This window comes from Phyllopteryx taeniolatus, chromosome 23, assembly GCF_024500385.1.
Source record: "Phyllopteryx taeniolatus isolate TA_2022b chromosome 23, UOR_Ptae_1.2, whole genome shotgun sequence".
In the NCBI taxonomy this organism is placed as follows: Eukaryota; Metazoa; Chordata; class Actinopteri; order Syngnathiformes; family Syngnathidae; genus Phyllopteryx; species Phyllopteryx taeniolatus.
This window is the reverse complement of record NC_084524.1, coordinates 1227124-1240364: the sequence shown is the minus strand read 5'-3', so window position 1 is coordinate 1240364 and position 13241 is coordinate 1227124. Positions and strand designations below refer to the sequence as shown.

At 51.0% G+C, this 13241-nt stretch overlaps 1 protein-coding gene across 12 annotated transcripts in view; it reads right to left on the bottom strand.

Annotated features, from left to right (window-relative positions):
- dennd4c (DENN/MADD domain containing 4C) overlaps positions 1–13241 on the bottom strand; it is a 29409-nt gene that overhangs the window by 13984 nt on the left and 2184 nt on the right. For 4 of the 12 annotated variants that reach the window (XR_009786787.1, XR_009786786.1, XM_061763906.1 and 1 more), the window contains exons 2-23: positions 9023–9335; positions 8627–8879; positions 8289–8358; positions 7993–8162; positions 7259–7500; positions 7113–7179; positions 6969–7027; positions 6321–6465; positions 5992–6167; positions 5815–5915; positions 5471–5695; positions 4812–4963; positions 4606–4644; positions 4317–4447; positions 3400–3532; positions 3090–3296; positions 2462–2590; positions 2262–2391; positions 2003–2128; positions 1774–1893; positions 1195–1329; positions 64–1115 (exon numbers count right to left, since the gene is read on the bottom strand). Coding sequence is in view for 10 of the 12 variants with exons in the window: in XM_061763906.1 (XP_061619890.1) it covers positions 64–1115; positions 1195–1329; positions 1774–1893; positions 2003–2128; positions 2262–2391; positions 2462–2590; positions 3090–3296; positions 3400–3532; positions 4317–4447; positions 4606–4644; positions 4812–4963; positions 5471–5695; positions 5815–5915; positions 5992–6167; positions 6321–6465; positions 6969–7027; positions 7113–7179; positions 7259–7500; positions 7993–8162; positions 8289–8358; positions 8627–8879; positions 9023–9321 (4161 nt within the window). In the remaining 2 variants the exon portion in view is untranslated. The remainder of the gene's footprint in view (positions 1–63; positions 1116–1194; positions 1330–1773; positions 1894–2002; positions 2129–2261; positions 2392–2461; positions 2591–3089; positions 3297–3399; positions 3533–4316; positions 4448–4605; positions 4645–4811; positions 4964–5470; positions 5696–5814; positions 5916–5991; positions 6168–6320; positions 6466–6968; positions 7028–7112; positions 7180–7258; positions 7501–7992; positions 8163–8288; positions 8359–8626; positions 8880–9022; positions 9336–13241) is intronic. The other 8 variants (XM_061763908.1, XM_061763910.1, XM_061763916.1 and 5 more) reach the window with 8 other exon arrangements.

Genomic DNA, 13241 nt, shown 5'->3' with positions numbered 1-13241 from the left:
TTGGAAAAATGTCCCCCCAGTAAGGGGTCCCTGGACCCAAAAATGTCGGTTGAAGGCACTCACCTCGTCGTCCGAGTACGAGTAAGCCGTGGCCACCGCCACCCACATTTTGCTGGCTACGTTGGCTGCTTGCTTCATTCCGGATTTGAGCACATCAATTTTAGGCCCAGACAACAAGTTGTCCATCTTGATGGCCGAAATGGAGTTGATGACGGAGCCCAGCGAGCCGCCCTGGGAAGACTTGAGAAGCGGCGACAGCGCAGACGATTTCACGGCCGGACTCGCCGTCCTACTGACGGGCGGCTTGGTCTTTGCGCTGAACGTCTTGGAGCGAGTGACGACGGCGGGGCTGCGCTCGGGAGTGTCAGCCGGCGAGCCCGTGGGAGTTTGCGGCGGAGGCGCGGGGAGGCTGGACCTGCGTTCCAGAGACGGTTTGGAGCGCGGCCCGTCGGTGGAGTCTCCCCGCGTCTGCTTGAGCTCCATGCTGGTGGACTTGGCGCCCAGGGGGCTTCGCAGGCTCATGTACATTTCAATCTCCTCTGCCAGGTTGCGGGACACCACGGGGGGCGCGGAGCGGGCGGCCTCCCGGCCGTTTGCGGAGGCCGACTCCGGGCTCTCTGACGCCAGGAGGGAAAGAGGATCCGCACCCGCCTCCACGTCCGCCCTTTCCAGGTTTACGGCGCGCACTCCAGACTCGTCCTCATTTGTTTCGCTCCGTTTCCTCTCCGGCGTTCCCCCGCCCCCGTCTTTCTCAAGTCCCTTCTCTTCCTCCGCTGGTAGTTTCCCCAGAATCGGACTTTGAATGTCTTCAGGTTCTTCCTCCAGGTCCTGAAAAAGAGCTCTGGATGCACCGCCTGTGCTGTTTGCCGTCTGTCCGGCGGAAAGCGCCGCGGTCAGGATCCGGGCGTCGGCGCCGAGCTGGCCGGCCATGTCGACCCCGCCTTTCTCCGAGAGCATTCCGGCCCGCGTTTCGGCACTGAAACTTCTGCTGCGCTCGGCAAAGGGCTTCTTCCGCTGCTTCCGATCCGCCGCGTAGTCCGCTTCCGTTGAGGCGTCGTCGTCAGGAAGAGACACGTCATCCGCCTTGCTGTGCCTTCGGAACAACTTCCCTTTAACTGCGGAACATTTGGCGAACATTTATTGCTGTTGCCGTCATCTCTTAGTTCAACATCAAGGCCTCGTCTTCCCCCTCACCTGATTCGGTGCCGGCGTCAAAACTCCCTGCTGACAATTTCACGATACTGGGGACAGATGACGGCGGGTCGACGGAACAGGGAGGCTCTGCCCCTGCCGCGGCGCGCCCCACTGATTCGGTAACATCACCGCCTGCTTTTAAAATACACATCCATCAACGCGCCAGACAGAACACAACACAAACTACTCTTTTGTAACTTCTCCACCAGAAATGCGCTGCAGCACACTAAATGGTCAGGTGCGCCACGAGAAGATAGCGAATTTCATATCGGCCCGCCGCAACGCTGAACCGGACGATCGGCGACAAATTACAGTCGGCAACTCACACCCGCGCGGCTGCCGATTAACCTTCCAACACATGCACCCTCTCTGAAACAGAAAAACGCTGCCCCTGGTGTTCTTACCTGAAACTACATTTTGAGCCACTGCATATCATTTCATTGAACCGCAAACAACATGGCGCAATTGTCAAGGAAGAATCGGATTTCCCCGGTCACTCTAGCTATACTACCATAATAATTCTTTGTAATAATGTAAGCTTTCCTGAATATCGACTAAAAAATTAATTCTTCCAAGTACCGATCTGCTGCGTTCTGGCTTTCCTTCTCTTTTCATTGGGAAGGTCAGCCGAGAGCGGTGCTTCGGCCATCCCCTGACGCAACTCGTCCTTGGAGCCGTAGCCCTGATCGGACTGGCTACCTGCGGGTGGCGCAAAAACATACTAGTAACGTAACGAAGGATTTGCCCTTTGTTACTTCCCGCCCCTGGCTGAGATGCGTGATTGGCAGCTTTTGGACGGGCTCTTTACTTGCGTGACAGTGCTCGCGTTCGGCGTCTCCCGCGTGGCGGCTCCGAGCAAACGGTTGTTCCTCCGCGTCGACGTCCCCCGAGCTATCCGCGCTGCAGTGACTCAAGCGGTCCGACGACGTGCCTCCTGATGGAAATCGGAGTAACAGCGCTAAACCGTGACGGACCTTCAGGGGGACTCTCTCAATTGAACCCACCTCGTAATAGCACCGCCATCACGCCACGATTACACAAAATACCTGACGGTGTTGTGAACCCACCCGTGCGTTTCTTTCCGGATGAAGACTGGTTCTGCTTGAACTGGGCGACCCCGCGCAGCACGTTGCGAAGCTTGGTCCACATAAAAAGGCCGCTGCGGTTCTGGCTGGGCCACGGGCTCTCCAAGGCTGCCTGCGGAGGAAGCGCGCACGCTCAGCCTTCGGAATCTTTGCGCGGTATCCGCGTGCTCGTGCGAGCCCACCTTGTTGTAATAGCCGTATGTGATAGCGTTGGGATGAACGCCGGCTTTCTTCATCTCAACCAGCACTCGAACGGCCATAACGGGAAGACCCCAAACGCCGCAGAGCTGCATAACCACTCTGTAACACACCTGAGAGCCACACAGGTACGAAGAAAGACATTCGCCCTCAAATTTAGGCCGCGAGTTCTCAAACCTTTTGCTCCAGAGACCCAAGACATTTTTCCAAGGACCTCCTCATAATCCCAATTAAATTAAACATGTAACCCTAAATGGCAAGGGCATAAATTCTGTTGGTTTAAAAAAAAACAAAAAAGTTGTAACGTTATGAGGATAATGTCGTTTTTTTTTTCAAGAAAAAAGTATTGCCAAGAACAAAGATGCATTTTGTTGGGATAAAAAGTTTACAATAATATTGCATTACATTAGGAATTGAAAGTCAACATTCAGCAAGAGGAGACTTTTTGATAAATATATATCTAAAATGTATTTTTTGAAACACTCTTGATGCAGGGTTTTTATATTTATGTGACATGTCCCAATCTTATCAGAGCTTTTAAGTGACCCAAAGCTAAGGAAGGGATGAGCAATAGCTTTAGTAAGTTTGAAGCCTCATTTAGCCGATACAAACCTCATCTAACACCTCCACCTCGGTGGTCCTCATCTTCAAGAGGACATTGTAGGCCTGCTGCATGGCGCGGCTTTTGGACTCGGCCAGCTGTACGGCGGCCGGCAGGCAGATGAACCACAAGCTGTAGCAGTGACTGAAAAGACAGCGGGCCCACAGCTGAGGGTCGGCGTAGAAGCGCTTCGCCAATTTGTACGCCAGTTTGATCTCCTGCCGGGGTTTTGAGCACACGCGCGCGCTTTGAGTAAGAAGGACGGACGGACGGACGGGAGAGGATGAGGATGAGGAGCGGGAGCGGGAACGTCGACTACACCTGCTTGGTCCGCTTTGCCAGTAGCGCGGGACTGCTGGCAAGACTGGCGCCCGCTGCTCGGCTGCTGATGGCGGGCCGTAACTCCTTAGGGCGGTCAAATAGCTCCATCTTCAGTCGGGGGAAACCTTTGTACCTGGAGAAGGAAAAAGATTGTGCAGGAGCCTAAATATAATTTAGGCTCATTCATATCTGGATCAATAGTGATTTGCGTGTTATTCTGAAAAGGGAGCTATTCACATTATTTTTACAGAAATCGTCACTGTCTGTCTAAATATGGTCAATTTCATTTTTTTCCCTCTAATCGATACTAATGCTCAGTCCCCACGTGGTCTGTTGTTTATTTTTATGTTATAACAATTATTAACCAAGATAAAGTGTTGAAAATAGCTTGAGAGCAAATCTACGAACTCGCTCTAAGTGTCCGAGATGTGTCGGCTACGTGGAAGTCCGCCTCTTCTTGAGGGGAGCCGTGCACTCGTCGCCTCGACTTTCAACGTCACACGGAGACAATCGGGAGGGAAAATAGTTCGGTTCAACACGTTTGCTGTTGTGGTTTTAACTATTTAAGTGTCATAAAGGCGGAAGAATCTGTGTGCTGTAGTAACCTGCGAGCAATGCGGTCAGGCAAGCACAAAGTTTTTGCACCTCTTTTTCGCTCTCTCTCGCACTCTCTTTTTTTGTTTTACTCGATTCACCTCATTCTTTATTTTCTTTATCCTGGAATAAAGTTTGTCTCATTTCATTAAGTACACTGTAAACAACACCAAGAGGAGCCTGAGGTGTTTTCGTTTTGCTGACAAAGTTGCGGATGATGAGGGAATGACGAGCGTCAAGCCGAATATTCCTTTCATTAGGAAGCTACAGATATTCTCGAAACATAAGCGTTTCAATGAGCGCAATTCCAGAGGATGGCTCACGTGTATCTGGGGTGCGGCTCGTGCCCGTCCTCAGCCGGAGGCTCGGGAGGCATCACGAAGACGGTGTGCTCGCTCTTTTGCGACTCGTCCAACTCCAACAGTCTGGTGTCCTCCGACGATTCCCCTTCGACCTGCACAAACGATCCAAAGGCGAGAGTGAGCGCCAACACCATGAATGTTGCTCCAGCTTAAAAAAAAAAAAAAAAAAAAAACATTCGTTGTGGTTGGCGATTAGGACAAGCGAAGCAGAAATCGCAAAAAGCGATTTGATTCCAGTAAAGGCTATTACCTTGCCGCCCTTGTCGGTGATTTTATACGAGGGAAAGAGCTGCAAGAGGTAGAAAGAGAGCAAAAGCAACCGAATGGATCAGAGAAAACTCGCCCAGCGGACTGCAGTAATGTCCATTTTGCAGTTCAAATGAAGCTTGTGTGTGGAAGGTCAGGTCAGAAAAAAAGGGGAAAAAGAAGGAAGAAACAAACTGATGAGGGTCTCACAGTCACCTTCTCGACACAGTCGTCGAAAAAGGCCAAGCCGGTGTCCTTGTCGCTGACAAAAGTGCATTCCTCGATGAAGCGGATGAATATTTGGGTCTTGGTCAGCTGCGAGTAGAACTTGTGGTGAGCGCGGTCTCTGCTTTTGAGGAAACCTGCAGGGACGAATGAAAACCGGGATGATTTTCTGCTCAGCTAGTAAGACAAACAACAAACATCAATGTAACGTCCATCCATCCATCCATCTTCTGAGCCGCTTCTCCTCACGCGGGTCGCGGGCGTGCTGGAGCCTATCCCAGCTGTCATCGGGCAGGAGGCGGGGTACACCCCGAACTGGTTGCCAGCCAATCGCAGGGCACTCTTTGTAAAGTGTTTTTTAGTAATAATATATAAAACCAAAATACAAATGAATGTTAATATAAATGGGGCAGTACAATACGGACATAGATGGAGACTGAGGAGAAGGTTACAACTCCTCAGTAAGCTGAAGTAATATCGGTCTTTTTTTGTTGTTGCAAAGGATAAAGAAAATATGCCTGCAGGTATTGTATTATTATTATCTGTCTACACGTGTTGCTCTACCTGTCGTTAATAGCACAATGCAGATGCCACTGTTAGCCCATCTATGGCGTATTACCACTGCTTGTCGGGAAGCGAGTTACCTTGCAGATCGTACAGGGAGTCGGCAGCCGTGGCCTTCTCGGACGGTGCCTGGGTGATGGGTTTCAGGTAGTAGCGGTAGCCTTTCAGAATGGAGGCCATGAAGCGCAGGAAGGCCTCCTGGATCTCCATCTCCAGGCCGGTCCTCTTCTTGTGCCAAGTGAAGTCGGCCTCAATGGGCGTCATGTCCACCGCGGAGTCCGTCGACGCACTTTGACGGACTGAAACTGAGATGGGCGAACGATTGAATTTTGTTCCGTTTTGTCTTTTCTTCGACCGAAACCCAATTCAACTGTAAAACAGTACATTTGTAGGAATCCAGCATGTTTCCGACTATTCTTTGTACCTGTGGCCAGCTGCTGGTGCAAATTGCTCAGGGAGTTGACCAAGCTCTTGCAGGGCTTCTTCGGGAGGTTCTTCCAGTTATTGTGCTTCTTCTCGTCAGACCTGTACGTCACAGGGAACAGCTTTACAGCGTGCGCTCGTGGGAGAAAGCCACTCGAGCAAGTCGCCACCGACGCACAAGTAGATCTTGTTGGTGTCCAGGTCTACGCAGACAACGTCTGGCGGAGGGTCGTAGAGGTCGAAGTAGCGCGAGTCGACGCCCACGATAAAAGGACACGGGGCGTTGAGGACCCCCGCGAGGGAGAGCGGGCACAGGGGGATGTAGGGACACTGCCACTGGAAGGGGAAGATCATCTGAACACAAAACAGGATCGAGTCACTGCTCCTTTTCATTGATCTTTTTTGTTTTTTTCCCCCCAAATAAAAAACATGCACAACATGCAAAAATAAACTCATTGGGTATGGGGGCAATTCGTCGGTTCTCTGTGTTCGGCCCGGTTTACTCACCGCCACCACAGCCTCTGCCACTCCGGTGAGCACCGCTGGCCTGAGCGAGTGCAGCAGGATCTTGCTCTCCAGCAGGACAAAGTGCAGCAACGTGGCGCAGTTCTCCGAGCCCAGATTCATCAGGAGGGTGCCGTAGTCGGCGCCGCTGGTGGGGAGGAAGCGCCCGGAGGCGACCGCTGAGGTCAACTCTTACAACCGCTCATTTACCACTCGAGACACTCGTTTGGGTGACATCGGCTTTTAGCGCAGAACGATGCAGTAGAATTCAATGTCATTTCAAAGTCATCTGATAACATTTACCTTCAAATGAAATGGCATAACAATCATTTGATTGGTCAAGAAAAAACGTGCCTCCTTTCCAACATATAAAGCTTGTCTCCGAGTTGAGTTGAGTTGAGTTGAGTTGAGTTGTCACTTCAACACGGGATCTTTTGGCATCTTTGGGCATTTATTTCGAAAAGAGCACAAAAACCTCCAAACCTCCAAAGAAAAACCCCAACCGGTGAATTTGTGAAAAGTGAATCGGGAATGTGTGGGGAATTACTGCGTCAGGGTAGCCTGGAACCACGACTTGTTCTCAGCAAGCGTTTGAATGTACTTAGGGAAATGAAAGTGTTTATTTGTTCTCCATAAACGTTCCAAAGTTACCTGAGGGGTAAAGGTGTAGAAACAGGCTGGGAGAGGATCAAGGTGTCATGTGCAGAGAGCTGCAAGACAAAAACAGAGCGAGCAGTCAAAAGCAGGTACACTGCTGGGAAAGGTGGATCAGCGAGAGGATGAAGAACGGCTCACTTGGACGAGGATTCGGGGCCTCTGCGGTGACGGAAAGGACACGTTGTGCATGAAGTGGGAAATGTGCCTGTGGAGACAAAGGGCAAACTGTGACGGTGACAACCTCAAAGCCAGTTTGATACACATCAAAAATCGAAATGTTTCACTTTTCAATGGGCAGCGGGTGCGGGCCTGAGACGGACAGCTTGTAGAGGAACATCAGGAATTTGCGGAAGGATTCGAAGAAGGGCCAGCGGGAGAGGAGGCAGATGCATTTGTTTGTGTTCAAGGGACGGTTGGGGATCATCTTCTTTTCCACGGTGGTGAGCAGGCCCAGGTGGATCTTCTGCTTCTCACTCAGCAGCTCCACCGGGTACGGCTCGTAGAACTGGATGGCCGAACCGTAAACCTGGGCGCAATGCAAAGACTCATCAAGGTACGGACACCCTCGGGGAATTTGGAGTACCTGGCAAAAATGACAACACCCCTGAGATTTTGGGAGATATTTCGGCCACCGTGCTGCCCCTTCACATCCTCCTACAGTTCTTTGCCACGAGCTGCTGTATGGACCTTCCTGACCGGCACGAGAGCGTGTGAGAGCTCTAACACCAAATTTCAAAAAAAGAAACTGACAACTAACACAGAGGGAAAAAAAATAGCAAAATAGGCCCCATTTGGACATTTTCACTTGGGGGGTGTACTCACTTTTGTTGCAAGCGGTTTAGACATGGCTGTTTGTTGAGTTACTTTGAGGTCTATTTCCACTGTATACAAACTGGGCACAGACTACTTTATACTTTAGCAAAGTGCCATGTTGACAAAATGTACTCACTTTTGTGAACAACAAAAAAATCCGGCCTCTCACCTTTTCAACAACAACAACAAAAATCCGGCCTCTCACCTTTTCACCCGAACTGCTGGTCAACACAAACGTGGAGAAGACGGGGAGGGGGGAGAGGGTGTTCGGCGCCCAACATTCGATCTTGGCACCCATGGGCAAGCAGAAGAGAGGAACCGACTCTGACAAGGGGAAAGACTCGTAGTCCTCCTCCGGGTAGCGAAATAGGAGACCTGGAGGCCAAGACAAAGCACATTATGCTCATGTGAAGGCAAGCGGAGACAAACATTCCTGGAGGCTCATAGACCAATTCAGAATGTTTGACAGAATATGTGAATGGGTGTGTAATTTTCACTCACCGGCTTTGTAAGTGATGGAGTTGGATGCGGATACTGACTTCTTGTAACACACAAACACGCTTGAGCCCCACTGGAGGATAAAAACAAAGACAAGTTCTTAATAATATATCCCGCAGGAACCGTTTAGCTTGCTTGTGGCTATGTTCGAAATCACTTCTTCTTCATCATTAGTGATGCAATTCTTTTCCATGGACATGACAAAATTGCTCCATTAGACTGCAGTAAGCCATTAACACATTCGCTGCCATTGACGGCTTTAGAAGTCAAATATCCATGTTAACTGGGAAGGCTGGCAGTGAATGAGTTAAACACAAAGACGTTGAAAAGCAGTGACCCACCATGCCACAGTTGAGGTTCTTGTCCACCTTGCAGAAGGTATGCGGCGGCGTCTCGCCTTTGCTGGTAACGATGACGCAGATGTCGGTCACCGCCAGGGAGTTCTGGGGCTGGACGGGCGGAGCGCGGCGGAAGGTGACGAAGATGCGCTGCGAGGCGGCCGAGCTGTTGTTGATGTTGGCGCAGCGGCCGTACGGCGTGGCCTGGATGACCTCGCAGCCCTGGATTAGACGCTCCTTGCCCTCGTACAGAACGCTGACGTGACGGAAAACAGGTCATGACCGAGATCGGCAAAAACCCGGAATCCGTTAAATCGGTACGTCTACTTTTACCGGAGTGCAGCGTCTGTACTTTCTTCCCGCTAACTCCAAGTTTTGATTTGGACGGCAAACACGTACCCGACGTCAATGAGCGGCGGCTTTCCTCGACTCCGTTTGTAGCACAGGAAGAGCTCGGGGCTCTTGAGGCTGCCGTGGTTCAGGTTGGCCGGCTGGCCGCCGTGGGTGCTGTCGATGCAGGTGAAGCCCTCGGGCACCGCCTCGCCCGCGGACCGGTTGATGACGGCCAGGTCGGTGATGGGGGCCTCAGGCCCGCTCGACTTGGCTTCGGAAAGGTCGCGCTCCGGCGCCGCCGACTTGTCCGTCAGGCCGGCCACCACAAAGTAGTCGGTTACGCGGTGACCCTTGTCCTTGATCATGGCTGGACGTGCGCCTGCGAGGTAAACGGCGGTTCGTTAGCCTAACAGAAGAATTGCCAAAGTCCTTTTTAACATATGTCACAATAGCAATACAAAATACCAATATACTGGCTAGAAATTCTGGGGGTTTATTTCGTTACGTCTGTGGAGACAATCAGTCATCCAAATCGTGGCGATGAACGAGGCAACTGGACTCTTCTTGTTCGTTGAATGCGTTTTCTGAAAACGTTCAAAAATGACGCAAAGCAAAGAAGCCAAGCCCGCACGGGAAAGCAGGCCGGACGACACATTCGACCAAGAGGCAATAAAGAAGACTTGAGGCCGCGCCGTTCTACACACGTCAGGAAAGTCACGGGAGATCCGCCGAGGCCCGAGGAACGCTGGCAAAAACGGCCGAGGGCGTACATCCACGAGACGCCTCGGCCGATGAGCGCCGCCACAGCGGAAAAGTTGAGAATGTGGAAATCTACGAGATCGGGCTCCGTGCACGGCCTGGGCAACAGTGCGGCGCTTTTGTGTCATTACAAGTCATTGCATTCAACTTGACGCAATGCATTTGAAGATGTTGGCGCCGAGGACCGAGTTCAATGATTCCAGCAGTGAGTCAGCGGCGTGAGGAAGTAACTATTTCAATACCCCCGGAAGTCATGACCCACTTTATTCATGCTTCGTTTGAGCGAGCACGCACAAGCGCAACAGCGCTTCATTCTTGAGGTGTCGCTTCTCGGTGTTATTTATTCATTCAAGTCTCAAAAGTTGGCCCCGTGCCCGTCCACGTCAACGGCTTGTTTGAAGTCTCGCTGCCCGCTTCGGATTCCAGGTCGTTGGAAACGTGCCTGCGATACGCCACATTCCTTATTCCCACCTTACAACAATGTCAGGAAAAAGCTCTCGTTTAAGAGAATTGCGCAAAAGCCGCTCGCTCGAAGGTTTACAAGCACCATAACATCTATGCTAACGTCTGTTAGCATGAAGCTATTTGACTGTTTCCTGAGATTGACTGGCGAGCATCCCAGCAGGCAGTGTGCCCACCGGGAAAGGCTCCGGCTCACCTGCGACCCCCAACGGGATAAGCCTCACAGAAAATGGATGCACTTTCGGTAGACTAAATCAGATGCTTTGCTTGATCCTTTTGGCCTTTCAATATACAATCCTTGATTGGTTTAGATTTTAGAGTAGATTTCAAACAGCTTGAATTGTGCGAGGAAACAGGCAGTAAGGAATCATTTCAAAAGTCTGTTGGATTAAGTGTGTTTCAATGTGTTTCAAACAACTAAATCTATATAAAACATACGACATGGCCGCTCGCTAACCTCATGTCACCCGCCCCAGCGACGCCGGGCTGCCTCGACCTCGAGCCGCCGAGGAGAAACCATCCTGTTCTTTCGTCCGCTTTGCTGATTTGAATAAAGCCTTAGAGCGGAAAACTAACACAGCAGAATGGAAAAAAGGGGTCACCCCGCACCGCGGCACGTTATTGCTCATACTGGAAACGTCTGAAGGAATCCATTTAGAACTGTCCGGAATATTTGATGGATTATTTATGATATAATATTGGATCACTACAGTTCCGCTGTGTACTAGATTGGTACGGCTTGGCGGCGGCCGACTGGATCTCGCCCGGTACCCGCTTTGTTGTGAAAGATGTGACACAACAAGGCATTTTTGATTGGCCGTTACATTTGCGATGTTGCAACGGCGTTCAAATTTCAAATCCCGACGAAACTAGTCGCCGACGGTCGAACACTCACGACAAACTAGTCGCGCAAGCCGAAGCATTGTGCGACTCTTCAGCGGCATTCAGAATCATCACCGCTGCAAGCTGAGCCTTCGACGTTCTGGTACTGGCCCGAACTCGCTCGTGAAGGAAGCGACGGTTGCGGCCCAGAGGAAAGAAAACGTATAAACGGCCGGTCCAGGGAGCCAAACCCGAGGGCCGCGGGGGGCGGGGGTCCGCTATGACCTCATCTCTTTCACACAAAAGAGCCAAGCAGCCAGCGCGTCCGCTTGCAGCAGCCGAGCGTGACGTCGGCCGCCGGCGTCCCCGCCGCGTCACCCTTACCAGTCCCTCCGCTAGCCCTCCGTCAAGCGCAGGCGGCAAAATAGCCACCGCTCGTTACTGCGCGACGGCTGCGGGTGAAAGGCTTCAAGACCGACGACACAATAATAAGACGTTTTGAAAAGGTGTCCACGCTGCAAAAAGTGTCAAATACAAATAAAAGTAAAACACTCAAACAACAACACTCCTTGCTCACCACGCATACCACCACCCGCGCTCTCCGTTCCAGCACTTTATGAACCTCTTCGTTCCCAAAGCCTGCCCTACTTTTGGTCAATCTTTTACATTTGCTGAGCAAATGAGAATCTGTTCTCAAATGTTCATGTTCTGTTGTAGAATAAACATTTTTGTTCCATGTTATATCCATGTTATCTATCTCACAATTTGCAACCACTGTTAAAAGATGACTTTGATTAGGACATATTTTCATTCATTGAGGACAATGTTTCAATGTACAACGCAATTATTATGCACACGTCTGTCAACAGTAACACTTTACATATTGTATGATGCATGATGTTATCATATATCACTGTCAATGATATTGTGCATTCGTTCACTGCAGCCGCCGCTCATGTTTACTGGGCTCAGGTGCGTCAAAATGGAGCACAGGTGTGCGAAGACAAGCGGGCCAGATCGTCGGCCGTTTTTACAGAAGCGAGATTGAACTCTGCCCTGGTGTACGCTTTGCCTTTTCTACGAGCGCAGCACTGGGGGAAGTAGGTCCTGCTTCAGATGTGCCAATTCATAAAACTTTCTCGGAATTGCTGGACTGCCACGAGCATTTTGAGCAAATAGATGGAAACGTTTTTTTTCTGCTGATTGGTGCTACTATTCGGGCTCAACGCTTTGCTTTCTAGCCACAGGTGCAGGTTTTCTCGTGGCGCCGCCGTTCATTCAGCTGTGTGATGAACTTGTTAAGAAATCGCTATTGGCTGCTCCTTGCTCAGTAGCAGAGCTCAATCCTCCAATGAGTCATCAATGCCACGAAACTTTGTTACTTCATGGGGGAAGGGCAGCTTCCACCTTGACATTCTTCAGAACCACATGTAACGTAAAGAGTTATTTTTATTCATTTGTGCAATGCAAGGTTCATTTTTGTTTTGTCTGTTTCGGCCTTCCTATAACCAATGTGAACCCAATCGTGACCTTAAAACTGAGGTACGTAGCGAAGCGTAACTTCTGGTGGACGCCTGCTGGCAAGCGCAGCTACTTGAGTGGCCTGCAATGAAAACAAGTTTGCGAGCGAGCGCTGCGATGTGGAGCACTTCTGGAGCACTTTGAATGTGAAGCAGAACAAAGCGCCTGAGCGCAAACACCTGCGAGGCCACAATGCGATCAGGCGTCACAGGGGTGGGCCGACCAGAAGGGAGGGGGGGGAGCGGAGGTGTTATATTTCCGACTGTTGCATCCGACCACAGAACTAGGTCAACGTAGAGAAGCCGCAACGGGAAAAGCAAATCAGGCAATCGCCTCGGGCGCCGAGCTAAAGGTCGCCACGAGAGACGGCTGTCGTCGGCCCGTATCGATGACAAAACAACGGCACCGACGGCGACTTGTCGGGAATTCCCCCCCACCCCCCGGGGCTCCTGACTCGCGGTGGAAAAAAGTCACTGACTGCCGCTGACTCCAACTGAAACGATAACGAAAACTGAGCCACGCTGATTCAGCGCGTGGCGCAAGTTGAACGTGGGTGACGTCTTGACATGGCGTCTGCCATTCACTCCATGGACTGCCTCATCTTTTCTCACAATCGCAACACACACTTTCTACTTACGACCGCGACACATATTCTGTTTATACAATCCATATACCGTACATACGCTGTTCCAGGGTGAGGGGCACAAACTTGTCCGAAAAG